This window comes from Symphodus melops, assembly GCF_947650265.1.
Source record: "Symphodus melops genome assembly, chromosome: 10".
Lineage (NCBI taxonomy): Eukaryota > Metazoa > Chordata > Actinopteri > Labriformes > Labridae > Symphodus > Symphodus melops.
This window is the reverse complement of record NC_136700.1, coordinates 11881899-11901841: the sequence shown is the minus strand read 5'-3', so window position 1 is coordinate 11901841 and position 19943 is coordinate 11881899. Positions and strand designations below refer to the sequence as shown.

General features: G+C 42.8%; 1 protein-coding gene across 5 annotated transcripts; it reads left to right on the top strand.

Annotated features, from left to right (window-relative positions):
• Nucleotides 1-827: 827 nt before the first annotated feature.
• Nucleotides 828-18363, top strand: cluha (clustered mitochondria (cluA/CLU1) homolog a). 5 transcript variants are annotated; one of them, XM_079354345.1, is made up of 27 exons: nt 831-1248; nt 5950-6143; nt 6541-6712; nt 7201-7344; nt 7484-7611; nt 8268-8422; nt 8897-9022; nt 9771-9918; nt 10010-10102; nt 10277-10711; nt 10803-11062; nt 11142-11554; nt 12372-12473; nt 13067-13167; nt 13274-13426; nt 13509-13571; nt 13664-13908; nt 13994-14078; nt 14161-14314; nt 14418-14557; nt 14687-14767; nt 14871-14996; nt 15124-15245; nt 15381-15474; nt 15564-15698; nt 15795-15868; nt 16484-18363. In XM_079354345.1, exons 1-27 carry the CDS (start codon nt 1113-1115, stop codon nt 16608-16610), a joined length of 4206 nt encoding a protein of 1401 aa, XP_079210471.1. In that variant the 5' UTR covers nt 831-1112; the 3' UTR covers nt 16611-18363. The 5 variants fall into 5 exon arrangements, with proteins under 5 accessions (XP_079210469.1, XP_079210470.1, XP_079210471.1 ...); XM_079354347.1 differs by having other exon boundaries at nt 833-1248; nt 11142-11467; XM_079354343.1 differs by having other exon boundaries at nt 828-1248; nt 15564-15868.
• The last annotated feature ends 1580 nt before the right edge of the window (nt 18364-19943 follow it).

Genomic DNA, 19943 nt, shown 5'->3' with positions numbered 1-19943 from the left:
CACACACTAATGGAAGAGGCTTCTATGTAAAGTGTCCATTAGAAGTAGCCTATCCCATTCATTGGCGACTACGAAGCAGAGGGAGCAACTTGGGGTTAAGTGTCTTGTCCAAGGACACAGCAAACATAGCTGCAGGAGCTAAGGGTCGAACCTTCCAGTTGAGAGACGACTCTGAAATTAAGAGGGCAAACTTTGACTTTTAATTTGAAAGTAACGGAATGAATGTCAAGCTGATTAAATGAGGAATTGGATGTTCATGTGGTTATATCACATGGCTATGGCAGCACTGATTTATCCTACATTTAATGTAAAACACATCTTCAATTGGGAATAAATTAATTTAATTATGATAGCTCCATTTGGTATCCTCTCTGATGTTTGTTCTAATAATTCAGCATGATGCTGTCCAGGTATTTGAAACTTATCTCTACTACAATCACATTACTTTGGATCTCTCTAAGAAAACCTTTCAGTCATTCCTTAGTTCCTACAATATTGGGGTTTTTTTTCCGAGAGAGTAGCTTAAACCTTTTCCCCATTTAGAATAAGTCAAATGAAGTTATTTTAACTTTTTCTTTAAAAAATGGAGCAAGTTCCTGCATCATTGAAGTGGTGACAGAAAAGAACAGATGACATGTAGGTCAAACTGACAGACATGACACTTTGAACATCTTATTCTTAGGTTTTGGTAACCGCACGTTGTCTTATTTTCTCTCCGTGTTCCTACAACTAGTGGGCTTATTAATCTTATACGAATTCTACGCTTTCCTTATCAAGTCATTCAGACACGTTTATGAAAACAATTTGACGCATGTGGCTTTCCGTAGCACCACGCACGGTTGGTGGAGAAGCGCAACGCAAAGACAAAGAGGTCAAAGAGGAGGGGCTGAGAGAAACCACGTGTGCGCAGCAGCTCCATGAGCAGCGCTGTCCTTCCTCCGTAGACTTGTTTTTGTAAGCTTGTACCCTTCGCATGTAGCCAGCTAGCCTGAAATTAGCCGGAGAAGCAGACTGTTTTCCGTTTCATTTACAGACTCACTCACATACACACACACACAACGCTGCTGCTGGGATTTGTTGTTTTTTTTCTGCTGCCACACTGACTGCCGACCATGGTGAGCAAGACAGATGACATACCGGCGTCAGTGCCCAGCTGTAATCCGGTTGATCTTGCGGATGAAGCAGGAGATGGAGCCCAGGACAGCAAAGAAAGCAGCAAGACACATCTTAAGGACTCATGCGGCTGCGGTGAGGCGATGCATCAAACTGTCTGCGTCATACTGTTATAACCTCGAGCAGACACATGACATATGTCATAACAGCTTTAAAAAACACATGCACTAACTGTACAAACTCATACAGTCCACTTTACTGTGCACTGAGGGGTTCATTGAATATTTATTCTTGTGACATTTGCCTCCATGCTCGGTGTACAACTTATAAGTCTCCAAACTGAAGGTGGTCGTCTGTGGGGGTTTACCCCCTTCCTCCTTCAAACCATCTCCTTGGCAGCCTGTTCAAGTGTACAGACTGCACCTTGCATCGAGCAGCACTGCGAAGTATCTGTGATGTCAAGTCTTGCATGTTTGGTCATTGGCGTGCTAGCCGTGTTCACTGTGGGTCAGATGAATTTATACATAAATAGGTAATAGCTGGTAGCATTTTGTCCAACTTGACACTGCATGCAAAGCAGGCTAACCCAAACAAGATAGCCGGTATGCTACCATTAGCTTCCTTCAAGAGTGAGCAGCCAGTTAGCTCACAAAGCTAATCAGCTAAGCAACCCTGTCATGTCCAGGAGAAGAGTTTATGCAGACAATTTCCATTTTGGTTAAAAAAACAACAAAAATGTTTTGTTATTATTAGCAGAAGGGTGGTTTACATGACAGTAAATTGACGCACATGTTCGGTAACATCGTGACAGAGAAATGAACTGAAGGTCACCTTCAGTGGAGTAGCACACTGTCCAGGAGTATACAGGGGGGTTCACTCACAGTGTGTCCTTTAATTTAACGGAAGTGCGTCAGAACAGGTTAATAAAATATATGTTGAACTGTCTTTTGGGGCGGGTTTAAAGTACATATTGATTATTGTCAGATGAACATAGTGCCTAGCGGTCGTTGATAAGTCTTTAGCGGCCCCCTTCCCCCCGTCATGGAGGATTAGATCGAGTGGCCCTTCTCGACCGGGAAGCGGAAGCTCGCAGTTGTAGAAAAAGTCATGATAGTGCATTGCACACAGAGAGAGAGGGAAGGTTACGCTAATAATACATGAACAGACGTGTAAGCCGGTGAGTATCCTGTGATATAAAAGTAGTGGCTTGGCCGAGCAGCAGTAGACTAATGTCGATGGTGAACATCACGTGACACCATTTATAAAGTGTGTGTGCTACAGCCTCTGTCACTGTGAAACATGTGGGACCTTGACTTCTCTCTGTTACTACTCAGGGAGAGGAACTTCTTAAACTGCGCTTTGTGCTGCCTCGCACATGTCAATGATTCATTGAGATTGTCTGGTTGGTGACAGAGGTCTTTTAGATCCTCCACAAGCTGCCATGGATCTCATTTAGAGCTGTAGAGGTTTATTCACTGATCAGTCAATCAAGACAACACTGATAAGACTCTTTCTTTGATTTATTAATATGGTAGGGTTTGTCTGAAGCACAATGTCAACCAGCTTTTCAACTGTGTGATAACCTCATTCATTATGTTTGGTTTTGAATAGCTGGTCAGGCAGACCTGGCTCTATTTCGTCAAAGATTTAGATTCAAATATGAGAAGAAAAAAATGTCACATAAAAGATGATGCATATAATATTAGACTGAATATATGTTCATATCAGTCTTTTATTTAGCAGAACTTTGCTTTACATACTTCTATTTTCATATTGCAGAATGACTTATCATGACCCCTCCCCCCATAAATATTTTCTTTGGTCTTTGTAAAGCACAACAGTTTACAGCAAAATACTATACTAAAGAGAGACTCCATTGAAAATGTAATCACTTCACAAATGGTTTTATTATTTAGTTTAAGCTGACAGAATTTTATTGGCTTAAACTCAATGTTGTTTTTTAAACCGTAGCCAGTATACAAACATCTTCAGATAGCCTTGCATGGTTTCATAAAACACTTTATATTTATTGGTGAGGAAAGCCATTCAATCAAATACAAAACTTCATTACGACCTAAAAGAGGACACATTACATAGACAGACTGCACTAAACATAAGCAAAGTATTTGAATGACAGAATCAAACAGATTGTGTACTCAGTCTTTGTTGACATGAAATCACACCATAGATCCAGGACTCAGGATCTGACCAGCCCACCCGGAGGTTGCCACCTTGTGGTGCAGCATACTTGGGTGCAGACAGACCTTGTGCTGCTGCTGTTGTTGTTTTCATGGTTGTTGGTTAATGTTGGCAGCAGCCTGGTCCATGTCAAGGGCTGCAGAGTAGATAGATATCTAGCTGCTCAATGTATCGCGTTGTCATCAAGAGTCATTGGTCAGGCTAATGAACTGAAGAGTTCCCCACCATCTGAAAGCACCACGACATGAATGATCTTTCTGAACTGGCTTGTTTCTGACAATTGTTCAGTCAGGGGAGAAACGTAATGCGTCTGTTACGGTGTAATCCAGGCTTGCAGTTTCATTTTGATTGTGTGTGGTTTTTGCTTTGCTGCTGTCCTGATGAGTGAGCTCTTCGTTTCACTGATGACTTACTTTCACCTTAAGAAAGAATTAATGACACTTTGGGCTTTGAGTGTGTGCAGACTTGATTGTCATTGTTGGAAAACAGAGAAAAAACCCTTCATTTTATTTAGATTAAAATATATATATATATATATATATATATTATCATATGGGTATTAGAATGCCATATTCTGATAAACCAAATTAAAGAATCAGTTCAAGAGTAAGGCAGTAGCAGACAGGCTCCTCTTTACTGCTTGACCATTCCTGTATCACTAACTCGCTGTTGTACTGTCTCTCATTACTTTGAGAAAATGGGTCAGTTTTGCAACATGCAGCCTGCTGGATTACCTCATCAATCCAAGTGCTTCAGGATCTTTGTACTTTTACTCCTCAGATCTGGTGTCTGTGAGAGTCCAAAATGAAGAACAACATGATCTGATGCTCCTCAGTAACTCTTCTTTTCCACTTTGTCCCTTTTTTTTTTTTTTAACTCACCTAAATATTGTTCACAACAGTTTACAGTTAAGAGTACCAAGCCGTCCAAAAAGAGTACTCGCGTGTCAGATATGAGTTTGCGTGATAATAAGGCGACATTCTTTATTTTAATGACAATGTTGCAGGAGGAGCTTGAATGACCTTTCAAAAGATCACCTGGATCAGTTTCTCTTGAGCTTTACAGCCTCTTTCAGCTCATTGTTTAGGCGTCTCATCTTTGAATTTACTGATCAGATTAACTATCAACACATTTCTAGCGTTGTGTTCAGCTGTAGCAGACAGCTGTTTCAAATTTTAAAGAAAAGAAAGAAAGAAAAAAAAAAAGACGGCTAACGTTAGCTGCCTGATAGCAAAGCATTTTTTGTTAAAGAGCCCGCTGTTATCTCAAAACTTGATGCAGAAAAGAATTGATCTCTTTGAATTAAAACACAAGAGCTGGTGTTTATTTTTCAGATTAAAAGCTGGTAAACACTGTGCTGACGTTTGTCACATCGAATCGAACAAGAGTTCAAACTAAGGCTCACGTCGCTTGCTAGTTGTTGGAAGTTTAACGTGCAAACAGCGTCGCATATTAATGGCGAAGTCGCAGCTCTCAGAGGGAGAGTGAACGAGTAAGTGACTTGAAGTGAGCTTGCCCACATTGTGTCAACATGTAAGACAAAAGGAGGTACCTTCTGATAAGGAATGAAACGTTTCTCTGTAGATACTGAAGTTGTTGTGAGTGGCCCCCCTATCTCTTTCGTCTTTTTCTCCCCTCCTCCACCATTTCATCTCTCACTCGTGGCGTGGCCCCACCCGTCTGCCCGGCCCCGTCCCTTCTCTAACCCTGACGCTGTTTACCCTTGACAGAGCAGAGAGCAAGGACACTGCTGGATGCGAGCCAGTCCCAGTGAGAGAAAACAGGTGTCCAGCGTCCGCACGCTCGGCCCTCCTTTCTTTTGAATAAATTGAACCAAAGCCTAATTCATATTCCCCGTCATGTTCTTTTCACCTTAGCTGTTGTCTGCTCTGAAAACAGAAAGAAATGGAAGTCATGAATCTATTGTTTATGAGATGAGCTGCCTTGTAGCTCCAAATTCTTCTGATCATTTTCATCTGAAGAATAAGTAAAAGACGGACTGACTCAATGATTGCCAGCTCATTTGTTAGGATTTATCTGTGAGAGGGACCAGTGATTCTCTCTTGTGGTACTGAAGTCCCTGAAGACTTGTGGGCTAACGCTGCTCCAATGTTTCAACACCGTCTGCTTCAACTGGTCAGAATGGAGAATCTGAAAATGTGTCGACACATTCATTTGGGATCTGTGTGTCGTAGTTTCAGCCCTTTTGTAAAAGTCTGTACTTCTTGGAGAACTTGCACAGTCGATGATTAATGAAAATGAGCTTTCTGTCGTCTTCTTATTCATCTAAAATGTGATGAAACTATGACAGATAGCAGCTATCGCCAAGCTCTGTTCAGCCATTGATAAATATTTGAGGAGCTATTCAGTCATGGGTCTGTGTGCTTTGTTTGTGGCCTTCCTGTCTGGCAGTGTCACTTACATGTGACGGTCTGGCTCTGTCAAGGTGGTGTTTCCTCCTGATCAGTTTTTTCACATTGTGTACAAACAACTGGAGAGTTGTTTGTACACAATGCACATCGACCAGTTGAGCTGTCATTCACTATATGAGTCCCGCCATGTGCAAACTGAGTTGTTAAACTTGCTATGCGAGAATATTCAGTTTTCTGAATGACCTCTGGATCTCCTTTTACGCAGGGCACAGTGTAGATACAGCCATGGTGAATGGTGATGGAGCTCATGGGCACACAGAGGACGCAGAATCCAAATCGGATGGGAACGGTGAGGCGGATGGTGGAGAGGAGTCCAACGAACAGGAAGTGATTGTGATCCAGGACACTGGCTTCACCGTTAAGATTCAGGCGCCTGGGACCGAGCCATTTGACCTGCAGGTAAGGCTGCAGACCAATGTTCAAACAAGCAATAACACAGGGCTCGAAACAGAACTTCATCAAGTCATGTATGTGCATATTCCTGGGAAATAAAGTGTACCTGGGTTGTATATTTATACCATTTATCTGCCAATTGTAACATGACAGAAAGAAATGACTAGCTGTCATAACTTACTAGAACTTCCCAACCTTTATTATTTGAGAATGGCTCTTCAGGGTTTTGTTGTCAATCCTGTATAAGGATCTCAAGCTGAACCCGTTTCTAAAGCAACAGTGCTTTGATGTACAAGCAGAAGCAAACATAAGAACCCAAACAGCACCAAAATAACCCAAGCGACACAAGAACCCAACAACATGAATACACATTCTCCCTCCCCTTCCCCTTCCCCTGCATCAGGTATCTCCCCAGGAAATGGTCCAGGAGATCCATCAGGTTTTGATGGACCGTGAGGATACCTGCCACCGAACCTGCTTCTCTCTGCAGCTGGACGGAAACGTGCTGGACAACTTCGCTGAGCTCAAGTCCATTGAGGGCCTGCAGGAGGGCTCGCTGCTCAAAGTAGTGGAAGGTCAGAACCGGCAGTTTAACCCTGACTGAAATCACATTCATTATACTGCTTTGAAACAAAGTGACGGGATCAAACTGTTTGGGACTGATCTTCCCAAAGGCCGCATCCCACAAAAGTGTCTCTTAGGGATGCACATAAAACTGCACACTGTAACTCTATGGAAATGAAGTCTACAGCAAAGAGGATGAATATGACCTTCCAGTTTTTTTTATGCAATAACTAACCATGTTGTGTGGAAAGGAATAATTTAAAGAAGGAGATACAATCACAAATTGTTTGATACAACCTGAAAAGCCTGATAACTTTTTGTCAACATCAGCCGTGGCACGTGGTGTCCTTAGTATTTCACTATGATGCGATCTGGGTGTGCCAATAAATACTAACTATACAAAAAGTAAACAGAATTTTCTGTTAATTCTCCTGATTGTCAAACCACGCCATTCTGTTTTTTATACCCTGTGTTATTTCCTTCTCTCCCTTTCCTTCAGAGCCGTACACGGTGCGCGAGGCCCGCATCCACGTGCGTCACATCAGAGATCTCCTGAAGAGTCTGGACCCGTCGGACGCTTACAATGGAGTGGACTGCAACTCGCTTTCCTTCCTCAGCATCTTCACTGACGGAGACCTTGGAGGTATGAGGGGTTAATGGTAGATCCACGGCCATGTTAGAAAAACCTGCAGCATTTTAACATTTTCTGACATTGCCTTGAACGATTGTAGAGATGTGAAGGGTGGCCTGCAGGCTCTCACTTGTTTAAATGTGTGTTGCAGATAGCGGTAAGAGGAAGAAGAAGGGCAACGAGCTGGAGCAGATCGACTGCACCCCGCCAGAGCACATCCTGCCCGGCAGCAAAGACCGCCCACTTGTGCCCCTCCAACCACAGAATAAGGATTGGAAGGTGAGACGAAGTGTTAAGCTTTAAAGGGGACATATTATGAAAACAATTTTATTTGAGTAACCAGTCTCTACTGACCTACAAAATGTGAAATAAATCCATCCAGTCCTTTTGTTTGTGGGCTGTATAATTCTTACAACACATAGAAAAATGCTCTGTTTCAAATCTTCTCAGTTTGTGACATCACAAGTTGGATTCTGTTATGAAAATCCCCTCCCCTCCCCTGGTATCTCCCCCCATGGACTCCACCTCCAGCTTAGAGTAAAACGTTTGTGCAGGTCCGCCATTTTTGATTCTCTCTACAGAGGAGAGATGTCTACCTGGAAATTCAGGGGGGCTCATTGTATTTAAAGAGACACACACACCAAAACGGACCGTTCAGAGAGAGCTGGTTTCTATAGGGTCACAAACCTCCTCTGCTGCTTGATTCATGTTATATTTGGACCAAAGCACAGCACAGATGTTTCATTGAGAGCACAGGGGGGAGTGTTTGAAAAAGTGAAAATAGGGGGATCATATGTCCCCTTTAAAAGTGTGATTCAGGGAAATTGTAGCTTAAATATTATATAAAGTGTTGAATTTAAAAGGACTCGCAAAGGGAAAGTCAAACTCAGTTTACCCTTCTTGACTTATGCATATGTTGTCATCGACCCCAACAGCCTATGCAGTGCCTGAAGGTCCTGACCATGAGCGGCTGGAACCCTCCACCTGGAAACAGGAAGATGCACGGTGACCTCATGTACCTGTACATGGTGACTGTGGAAGAGCGCCACATCAGCGTCACTGCCTCCACACGCGGCTTCTACCTCAACCAGTCAGTCTACATTTCTCATTATCTTCTTGCAGGTCAATTTTGAAGTAGTGCTTACGAATGATGTCTTGTGTGAAGCACTTTCAATTACCTTGTTCCTGAAATGTGTTAAGCACCTAAAAAGATACAGAAACAGTGGGCTAAGAGTTCAAGGATCCTAATTTTGGATTAGTTAGGAGGCCAGCAAGGACTTAACCATCCAATTATAGAGATCTAGTTGGATTACTGTAGAGAGTACAATTTATAAAAATGCTGTGTTGGTTGAAGCAGGATTCTTTCTTTTTTTTTTTTTTTTTTTTCCTTCTAACTAATCATTAAGAGATTCTCATGTTTAAGTGTTTCTGTTTTACAGAGATGCGTGACATACACCCCTCAGAAATACGAGTTCCCTTCCAGGCTTTCATACAATAAATATTTATTTGTCACAAATGGGCTATTCAAACAATAAATACGAATGTGTGTGTCTGTGTATTACAGATCTACTACCTACACCTTTAACCCTAAGCCAGCCAATCCCAGTTTCCTGAGCCATTCTCTGGTGGAGCTGCTGAGCCAGATCAGCCCTGCCTTCAAGAAGAACTTCACTGCCCTTCAAAAGAAAAGGTGAAAAGCATCTCTATGCCTTCAGTTTTCTTCTTGGTTCACCTGCCTGTGCTAAGAATCGTTTCATGCACAGTGACTTTGTGTCTGCACATATAGTCGGTATTAATCTCTGAAAACTGATATTATCTTATACCTGCTGATCCACAGCCTCTGTTCTGTACTCAGACTGCAACGCTTAAAACCCTCTTCTCTGTTTGTCTGTTGGTGCTCCTCTGTTGGATCTTCTTCTATTTATCATTCATACATTAACTTTATTGAACCAGTCAAGTCCTGGAGGAGATTCAGTAGTTCAAAGTCCTAAAGCGCAACACAGAAAGAAGCTAAAGAAGACGTGATACCTAGAACACAGTGCGAGTCCTGACCTGATTTCTTCTAACAGCATGTGAGCATTAGATGTTGAGTCACCTTGCGAAGCGTTGAACGCTCGCTCTCCGCGCTGCATCTGTTAAATATTTCCTCTGTGAATTTCAGTATCCCTGGCGAACAGTATGGCATGTGGTGCCTTGCATTGTCAGTACTGTGCAAGACAGGAAGGAAAATAAAAGCAGAGCATCGAGGTACAAAATGCTGCGCTGCATTTCTCACCGGCTGAGGCTGTTAGGACATTCAAACGGGAAACGGTGGAATCAAGATGACTTTGTGTTGCCTGCTGTTAGGACACAGTGTTTCTCATCATGCATTGGGTTTATTTAGGTGTTTTTAACGAAGAGCCCATGGTGACTTAAATGTTTCACTGTTCTTCCTGCAGGGTCCAGAGACACCCGTTTGAGAGGATAGCCACGCCTTTCCAGGTGTACAGCTGGACAGCCCCACAGGTGGACCACGCCATGGACTGTGTCCGGGCTGAGGACGCCTACACCTCCCGCTTGGGTTATGAGGAGCACATACCTGGACAGGTCGGAACCAGCTGCGTTATAGTAGGAAATGATGGGATTAAATCGCGTTCTCAAGTCATTAATGTCGATGTTAATGCTGATTCATTTTCAGACCAGAGACTGGAACGAGGAGCTGCAGACCACCAGAGAACTGCCCCGGAAGAACCTGCCTGAACGCCTGCTGAGAGAGAGAGCCATATTTAAGGTACTGAGTGTATCATCATTATGTGGAGACCCTAGGGTTCTCTCACTAAAAGTGCTGACAAACATAAACAGGAAATATGATAATGCCAGTTTAATGATAAGATTTTAATTTGTAACAGCTTCTTCTTCAAGTTTTTAATGTCTTTTTATTTATATATTTTTTGTCCTCCTGTAGGTCCACAGTGACTTTGCAGCGGCCGCCACTCGAGGCGCCATGGCAGTTATCGACGGCAACGTAATGGCCATAAACCCCGGCGAGGAAACGCGCATGCAGATGTTCATCTGGAACAACATCTTCTTCAGCCTGGGCTTCGACGTGCGGGACCACTATCGAGAGCTGGGCGGAGACGCGGCTGCCCACGCAGCGCCCACCAACGACTTGAACGGAGTGCGCGCTTACGGGGCCGTCGATGTGGAGGGCCTGTACACTCTGGGGACCGTGGTGGTGGACTACAGAGGCTACAGAGTCACCGCGCAGTCAATCATCCCTGGGATCCTGGAGCGCGAGCAGGAGCAGAGCGTCATCTACGGATCCATCGACTTTGGAAAGACGGTGGTGTCTCACGTCAAATACCTGGAGCTGCTGGAGAAGACGAGCAGGCCGCTCAAGGTCAGTTATGCGTCTATTCCTCCATTCACTTACTGATTCATTTGTTTTGTTCAATAAGTAAATATCCCTGCATCTTGGGTGTGAATTTTAGGTTCAGAGGCACAACGTATTAAACGAGAAAAACGAGACGGTGGAGCTGTGCTCTTCCGTTGAGTGTAAGGGTATCATTGGAAACGATGGCCGCCACTACATTCTGGACCTTCTTCGTACTTTCCCTCCTGACCTTAACTTCCTGCCTGTGGAAGGAGAGGTGCTGCCTCCAGAGAGTCAGCGCCAAGGCTACCCTCGCCAGCACCGCCACCGCCTCGCCTGTCTACGCCAGGAGCTCATCGAGGCCTTTGTGGAGCACAGGTAAAATGTCTGCGCCGCGTTGCATCATCCATCCATCTATAATGAGGTGTGTTGAACCATTCTCTCCGTCCCTCCGCAGATATCTGCTCTTCATGAAGATGGCAGCGTTACAGCTCATGCAACAGAAAGCCAACAAGGACGCAAAGACTGACATGCCTGCCATCACGGAGACCTCTGAGACAAACTCAGAAAGCAAAGAGGATCCGACCCCGACACAGACCGCCGCGTCAACTCCTCCCACTGCAACAGACGTCTCCGCTGACAGCACAAGCCTGACAGACGACAGCACCTCTGCTGCCTCGCCGGCAGAGGCTGTCGGTGAAGAAAACTCCTCGAAGCCCACCACAAACGGGCCCCTAGACCTCACAGCCACCCAGAACGGAGAATGCAAGAGCCCATTGGAGGGTAAGGAGCTTGAGGAAAGTATTCCAGGATTAGCTCAAGCCAAAGAGCTAGCGGAGACCTTAGTTGCCGAAGATGGATCTTGTATTGGTATGTCAAAAAAAAAAAAGAAACAGCCAGGCCAAGATGATGCAGGGACAGCTACTTTGGTGGATTATTTGATAAGCAGTTTATTTGAAAAGCCATATTTCAACGTAGCTGATTTTGGTTCATTCATGTTGAATACATTTGCTCGAACATTAGTGCCAAGTTCTTAGACGTACACGCGTCTTTCCACCAGACTAGCCGAACCTACTCAATCCTCAGCCTGCAGAGGGGACGAGTGTTGTTGGTCCCTCACCCACCTCTCACTGGTCCAGCCTGCACTCTGCCTTTGCTGTGGGATTTCACCCAATTAACTCAATAATCGGCTGCTGTGTTCATTAATGAATCGGAATGCAGAAATAATCTCACTTTGAATGATTTGCGTGACACCCAATTGACCCTGAATTACAGTAATCTGCATGTTAAACGCCCTGACTCCATCTTAAGGGAGTTTTGAAGCTAATTGATGGTCTATAAATGTTGGTGTCGTTAGCTTATGATTTACATCATACATCGGTACTCGGTTTATACAAACCATTACTGCAGATAAAAGATAATATGCATCATCGAGCATTGTATCTGTGCAGAAAACTAATAAGGTAATATTAAATAAATCATCTTGTGGAGAATAAGGCAACTTAAAAGAATGGCTTAACATTATGCAGCCACATCTACTATGCTAATTTTTTTGGATGATAATCTTGCTGGTTTAATGTGGACATTGCTTACACTGTTACTTTGTAGACATGTTGATATAATGGGTCGGCTTTTTTTGTAATCTTCATTTTTTTTTTTTGATTTGATCCTTATAACAAATAAACAGATCCCAAAAGTCGCGAGGTCGTCCTCAACGCCTGCAAGGCCGTCGGCTCCATCAGCAACACCTCTTTTGACATTCGCTTCAATCCGGACATCTTCTCCCCTGGTAAGCACTCGTCACACATGGACTGTAGAAGACTTTGACGAGCAGAGATGTATGTGTGTGAGAAAAGGTGTCTTTAGAGGTTTAGCTGCAGAAGTCTGTTTTTAACAGACTGTTTTTCGTTGTGTGATGATCAGGCTGATAAATGATACACTGGGAAAGACGATAGATACTCAAATACAAAGGTCAACATGGCCAAAGCAAAAAATCCTAAATTGGCTTCCTGGGGCTAAACTTAAAAAAATATGATATAATGTTGACCGATATGATGAGAAAAAAATAACTGTGACAAATGTTGGCAGAAACAGTCTCTTACATTCTACGCAGCTCTAACATCTGAGAACTGCAGTGTGTAACCTGTAAAGATAATTCTCCTCTTTTCAGCTGAAGAGCAGCTAAGATCAGTGTTTCATCTGTTTACACTGAGTACATGGATTAGTCACTATCTCAATTCAGACTTGCTTGTTGTCTTTCTTTTTTTTTTTTTTTTAGCACAATCTGCTCATGATCTTTGAACTGGTAAAAGAGAGGAAAGGTGAATTGCTCATAAGACAATTTTAAGCACAAACGTGGCTGTGTTTGTGTTGTTGAACCAGGAGTACGTTTCCCAGAAGAGAGTACAGATGACGTGCAGAAGCAGAAGCAGCTCCTCAAAGATGCTGCTGCCTTCCTAGTTTCCTGTCAGATCCCATCGCTGGTCAGTAACACAGATACTCACTCAACTAGAAAAATTCCACCTCTGTGTGACCTGGATGTGTGTTTGTCGGAGAAGTCACACGTGTGTGTGTGTTTTTCATCACCAGGTTAAAGACTGTTTGGACCACAGCTCTGTGCCCATGGATGGAGCCACACTGACGGAGGCCTTGCGCCAGAGAGGCATCAATGTTCGCTATTTGGGCACAGTTCTGGAGTTTGTGGACAAAACTCCTGCCAAAGCCCAACTGGAGCACTTCTATGTGAGTCTGGAGTCTTGCACTCTCACCCACCTTTTGTTCCTTGTGTTCAGTTCATTTAAACAGTTTGTTTTTCCTCCCTTAGAGAATAGGAATCAGTGAGCTCATCACCAGATGTGCAAAACATATCTTCAAGACATACCTGCAGGTTTGTTTGGTCATTCAGCCCACAACATGTAATGTAGCTTCTTAAAATGACAAGCTCTGATTCGTGCGTTTTGATGTTTTACAATCCTACAGGGCGTGGAGTTGTCTGCCCTCTCTGCTGCTGTAAGCCATTTCCTCAACTGCTTCCTGAGCTCCTTCCCCGACGCCGTCGCCCACCTTCCCCCCGATGAGCTGGTGTCGCGCCGCAAAAGCCGCAAGCGTCGCAACAGGGTGCCCGGCGGCGGCGACAACACAGCGTGGGCCAGCCTGACGCCCAGCGAGCTGTGGAAGAACATCGCATCCGAGGCCCAGAGCTACTATCACTTCACCATCCAGTGGTAAAGACTCGGCTCGTGTGGAACAAATGTGTAAGCGTTTGCATTGTGTGCTGTTTCGGTGACAAAATGAGGGTTCTTTGTGCAGTGAAAGTGTGGACCAGGTGGTGGAGAAGTATGGCCTCCAGAAAACGACTCTGCTCAGAGAAATTTCAATAAAAACTGGCATCCAGGTAACACTCATATAATCTACAGTGACTTCTCGGCGCCTCCCTAAAGTTCCCTTCATGACGCTTCCTCTGCTTCGCCTTCTAGATTCTTATAAAGGAGTATAACTTTGACAGCCGCCACAAGCCTGCCTTCACAGAGGAGGACATCCTGAATATTTTCCCTGTTGTGAAGCACGTTAACCCCAAAGCCTCAGATGCCTTCCACTTCTTCCAAAGCGGACAGGCCAAAGTGCAGCAAGGTGGAAGATCTAGTCCTATTGTGTAAACTGACTTAAATAGAACGAGAAGATATGCAGTTGGAGTGGATTCTTACTGAATAACTCCCTGTGTTTGAATGCCCAGGTTTTCTGAAGGAAGGCTGCGAGCTGATCAACGAGGCTCTCAACCTCTTCAACAATGTGTACGGAGCAATGCACGTAGAGATCTGCGCCTGCCTGCGCCTGCTAGCACGCCTTAATTACATCATGGGAGATCATCCGGAGGTAGGCATGACGACACCTTGTAGAATGACCACAAAAAAAAAAAACATGACACCTTTTTATTATGTCGGCACCAAGATGAATCCTGCTCATTCCATTACACTAAAACTGCATTTGGTTCTTCACCCACAGGCTCTCAGCAACCAGCAAAAAGCTGTTCTGATGAGTGAGCGAGTCCTCGGCATTGAGCACCCCAACACAATTCAAGAATATGTAAGTCAAACGTCAAATCAAAGACGCATCCGTCCATAACATGCTTCAACAGCCGTCTCACCTTTCGTTTTTTGTTTCCCCGTTATTTCCCTCCACCCCTTAGATGCACTTGGCTCTGTACTGTTTCGCCAATGGTCAGCTGTCCACGGCCCTGAAGCTGCTGTATCGCGCCCGTTACCTCCTTTTGTTGGTGTGCGGGGAGGACCACCCCGAGATGGCGTTGCTGGATGTGAGTCTTCGCGTTAGCGTTCATCACGTTTTCACGTCTCGCTTACCTCAGGAAGCCGTTGGTTCTATTGTTCTGTGGACAGAATCAGTGACGGCTGCTCTTATACGTTTCTCTCTCCTCTCTGCAGAGTAACATCGGGCTGGTGCTGCACGGAGTGATGGAGTATGATTTATCGCTGAGATTCCTGGAGAACGCCTTGGCCATCAACACAAAGTACCATGGACCCCGGTCCCTCAAAGTCGCTCTCAGGTAAGGAGCGATTACTTGTCTCTATATAAATCTATAAAGGCATACATTTACCATTCAAATGTAGATTTATAGGACTGACTTACATACTGAATGACAAAATGAGTTACATTACGGGTGCCATGTGATATTTTTCAGCCATCATTTGGTTGCGAGGGTTTACGAGAGCAAGGCTGAGTTCCGATCTGCACTACAGCATGAGAAGGAGGGTTACACCATTTACAAGAACCAGGTGCGACTCTGAACACACACTTTGTTCTTTTAAGGGTTTTGTCTGTTTTATAGATAATTATACTTTTTTTTTTTTGTTTATCTTCTCAGATGGGTGAGGTACATGAGAAAACCAAGGAGAGCTCAGAGTACCTAAAGTATCTCACTCAACAGGCTGTAGCCCTGCAGAGAACCATGAACGAGATCTACAAGAACGGCTCCAACGCCAGCATCGTGCCCCTCAAGGTGACTGCACCAGGCATCAAAACCGCTTCTACGACTTCTGTTTGTTCTCCAACACCTCGCAGTGATGCTCTGTTTTTCTCTCCTCCTGTTTTCCAGTTCACCGCACCCAACATGGCCAGTGTCCTGGAGCAGCTCAACATTATAAACGGCATCATCTTTATCCCACTCAGGTAGAGTGAGAAAGAAGCTTTATCTTATGTGAACACTGGGATACACTCTGTAGGGACGTTATATCTTTATGAAATACATGAGAGAGAAGTAATAAATTGTTTTTACGTTGCTCTCATGTAATTTAAAACTCGAGTTTGGATTTAAGTATCCTCAATTCCACAACACATAGTCCACTTTAGTGCCAGCTCTCTTTTCCAAGAAATAGACGGCAAACACATTTCTTCACTCCGGGAGAATAAGTCCGTTAAGAGTCCTTTTAAACTTTCAAAGTGAAGCTTAATTTAAGCAGTGTGTGAAAAATTAGATTGGGAGGTCAGAAGTTAATAATTCTTTTAAATTTCTATTTCCTACAATTACATAGATTTGCTCAAAAGTACTCAGATTTCATGGTTGACAACCACAGCAAGTCTCTCTAACTACATGTGCCCCCCAGTTGCACGCATTATTTTTAAATACATTTATGACATTTTAAGCCATAACTCTGTTATATGGGGTATATTTTCAATAACAATATTTTGTTTATGTTTCAGCAAACATAAATCTCAAGATCCAAAATGTTTCTTTTTATTCTACGTGCAGTAAAGATATGGTTTTTACTTTTATTTCCCTTTCAGTCAAAAGGATCTAGAGAACCTGAAGGCAGAAGTTCAACGACGGCAGCAGCTGCAGGAGCTGGGAAAGAGCGAGGAGCCCATCGAGGATAGCCCATTGGAGCTAGAGGACAAAATTCCCATCGATTAAAGTCCAAATGCCCTCGACACGGCTTCTTTCTGCTGTTGGGAAGGGGGGTAGGCCGTGACTTAACAGCAGTGTCACTGAGCCTGTTGAACTGAGAGCCGAGCGATCTGAATCAGCATTGAAATAAACGGGAGGGATGGGTGAAGGCGGAGCAGAGAACTAACAGTATGAACTGTAGGACAAAAGGAATACGGAGAGAGGGGACTTCCTACAAGATAGGAAATAGAGAGGAGAGTACAAACGCATAGAAGCAATGTAATGTGCAATCTGACAAATCCCCGGCCTGAGAACCTGCTGATGCAGAGGTTAGCTGCTGTAGAAATACGATCGCATATGAAAGCCTGGTTAAAGCCGGGGGGGAGGGAGACCAAGGACGACCATGACATTGTATACCAGAGCCTTATCCACTGTACCATATTCTCCCAGCTCAAGTGTCCCACGGCACTGTTAGCCCAAGACCATATTCTGCCCCACCATTCCCTAAAGAGCCTTGGAGCATGTAGCCACCCCAACCCTCAGTGCTCTGAAACGAGGAAGCCCCCACCCTGTCCTAGAACTCAGGGGTACTTGCTATTGTGCACTAAAACGAGAACACAGTCAAAATTAGAGATTTTTCGAGTGCGGCTTCAGAATGTAAATTCCCTTCTCTGTGGTTTCTTTGAGCCACTTTTGCAGCAGTCGCCTATCATTCTCACATGTCCCTGATGGTTAATTAAGTTCATCTTTCAATCTTTTTCACTTTATGACATCCCAGGTGGGTGCCTGCTGAGTCTGATGGTTCCTGCCTCTCTGAGCAAGAAAAACGATACAGTCACACTCTAGTGAGCCTTCTACCAGTTTGATTTCATTTTGCTGGATTTTTTTTTTTTTTTTTAAGTAAACAATGGATTTTGTAAAAGTGTAAAGGAGTGATAAGAAGGTATTTTATGCCTGTTGATCATCAATTAATTTAAGCCATGTCTGTTTTATAAAGAAATGTATAGAAGTGGAAGAAAAAGATGTATAAATCTATTAGATTTAGACAGGTGCTTGATTGATGCTAATGGAAAAATGCAGATTTGAAACATCCACTTTACACATTAGATTTATCTATCTATATGCTAGCTGTGTTCAATATTCTATTTTTACACATTAAAAGGATATGTGCTTGTATGTGTGACTGTGTGTGTGTGTGTGTGTGTCTTTGTGTAGTTCAACATAAGATCTTTCGGCCAGGGCTACTGCTGCTTTTGCTGCTGCTGTAAAGTCTGAATAGAGGCTAAAAGCAAACATTGGCTTTCCTAATGTTTTATTTTTCTACTCATATTTCACCTGTTGGATGGCTGAAGCCTCTTTTCTTTAATCAATCACGGCCACCAATGTAAATCTGTTTCTGTTTGAGTTGGTACTAAAATGAGCCTCTCCGCTCAATGGGCTCTTTAGTTTTGCTGGGTGTCATTTTTTTTTTCTTTTTTCCTTTTTTTCTGTCTCATTATTGGGTCATCTGTTTGTGTGTAGCTGAGAAAAAACCAGCCAGGACTGTGTGATCGTTTTTGCAGTGCACTTTCTCCTGCTGTTTGAATGTGCGGTCATGTTCACAGCACAACCAAAAGTGGGCAAAACAAGAGCTGTCTCAGTGTGATGTACCAAAAAAGACTGATAAAGGTTTGTGTGCGCTTGTATACATGCAATGTATCCCTCCCATGGCAATTTGTTACCTAATTGTTGCCGTGTCTAAATGTATGTGATTAAAGCAATAGAGAGATGGAGCTCCAAATGATTGTTTTTTAAGAATGCAGTTTTTTTTCTACACAAAAAACAAACATGACAGAGGACTACTTCCTGTGTTGATTGAATAACCTAAAAAAACAAAACAAAAGCAGCGCTATTCAGACTGTCATGGTTGTCAGTGATTTGTCCCGATTGTGACCATAAAGATGATGTGTTAATGACATCAATAGCAGAGCTTGTTGTGCCTATCGTGTATGCTTCTGAATGGACCCAAGGTGATGACAGGTAATATCTTTATGATATAAGCCTGTTGGTTTTGTTGTAGAATCATTACTGCATTTTCATTGTTTACCATTTATTTAGTCCCCTTCTTAAGTACTGTACAACAGTAATACCAAAAGTGTCCATAAGGTGGCACACAAACGTCTGTTTCAACTTTGAGGTACATACATTGACCCTTACAGACGCTTGATATCGGATGCACTTTTGAAAAGTGTATTTAATAATTCGCATTTTCTTTAAAGTTAAAAATTCCCCAAATATTGTGAACATATACAAAAACCTGCTACCGGTTGAAGCTGAATGATAAAGAATAGTACAGCGATGGGAAAGATTTATAAAGTGGTGTGAACTGATTAAAACCTTTAATGCACATATAACAGTGCTTTTGTTTTGTACTACAGTGAACAATGTGTTTTTTTAATTGGTAAGTTTGACATTTTGCTAGCATCAGAATTAAGAAAACAAACTATGTTGTACTAAAACAAAGTTAGGGCTGAAGTGTAATAGTTCATGTTTAATTTACAAAAACACCATTTGCAAAGCTTCAGATCCACTACAGATGTACACGATTAATTCTAACTGAAATTTAAATATAACCAATATACACCAAGCATTGGGTTCAGTGCAAACACATTAAAAACTCTTCATGGGATGGAAATGGTATATTATCTACTATTAACATTATGCTACCCTTGTTGCATTTATTGTGACTCTGAGAAACCTGAAAAGATGATTGTATAAAGGTTTTGTGTTACATTAGCTGATGCAATTTCTTTTGCACAAAGGCATCTTGGGCCAAGTGTTTGAGTCTGCTTCCCCTGATGTGTGGCATTTGTGTGTTAATCTTCACAGAATAACAATTATATTTTGGACTGAGTGTGGTTTTTTTTATCTCTATATATGAAAATGAATAAAATAATACTAGTACAAGTTTTGTTTGGGTTTGATAACTGAATACAATAAGCAAAGGATGGAGTGAAACAAAAAGCTCTTTGTGAAAATACTTCATTCAAGATTGTAGCAGCTAAATAAGAGGAAACAATGTATTAACCATGTATAGTCCTGTCAGTGTGTTAAGCTTTTCTATAAATAAACTATTACACCATATTTTTGTTCATATATGGCCAAGAAGGAGCTAGTTTACTAAACATACTAGTTTAATGGAAGAATTTATTATGTAGGCTGGACTATTGTTAAATGAAATATGTTAATTTGCAAAGAAGTTGAGCCTTCATATAAATGTGTTGTAAGACGTTTTTACTACTAAAATGTAGTGAGATGTCGTTAGAGGAACAATTAAATTAAAAATAAATAGAAACTCATGGAAGGTAAAAAACTTTTGTT

Excerpts from the sequence above, each read along its gene's own strand:
- cluha (XM_079354343.1), top strand. The coding sequence starts at position 1,113 with ATGGTGAGCAAGACAGATGACATACCGGCGTCAGTGCCCAGCTGTAAT. Across the intron at positions 10,712-10,802 it reads AGACGAGCAGGCCGCTCAAG|GTTCAGAGGCACAACGTATT; the intron begins GTCAGTTATGCG and ends TGTGAATTTTAG. Across the intron at positions 11,063-11,141 it reads GAGGCCTTTGTGGAGCACAG|ATATCTGCTCTTCATGAAGA; the intron begins GTAAAATGTCTG and ends GTCCCTCCGCAG.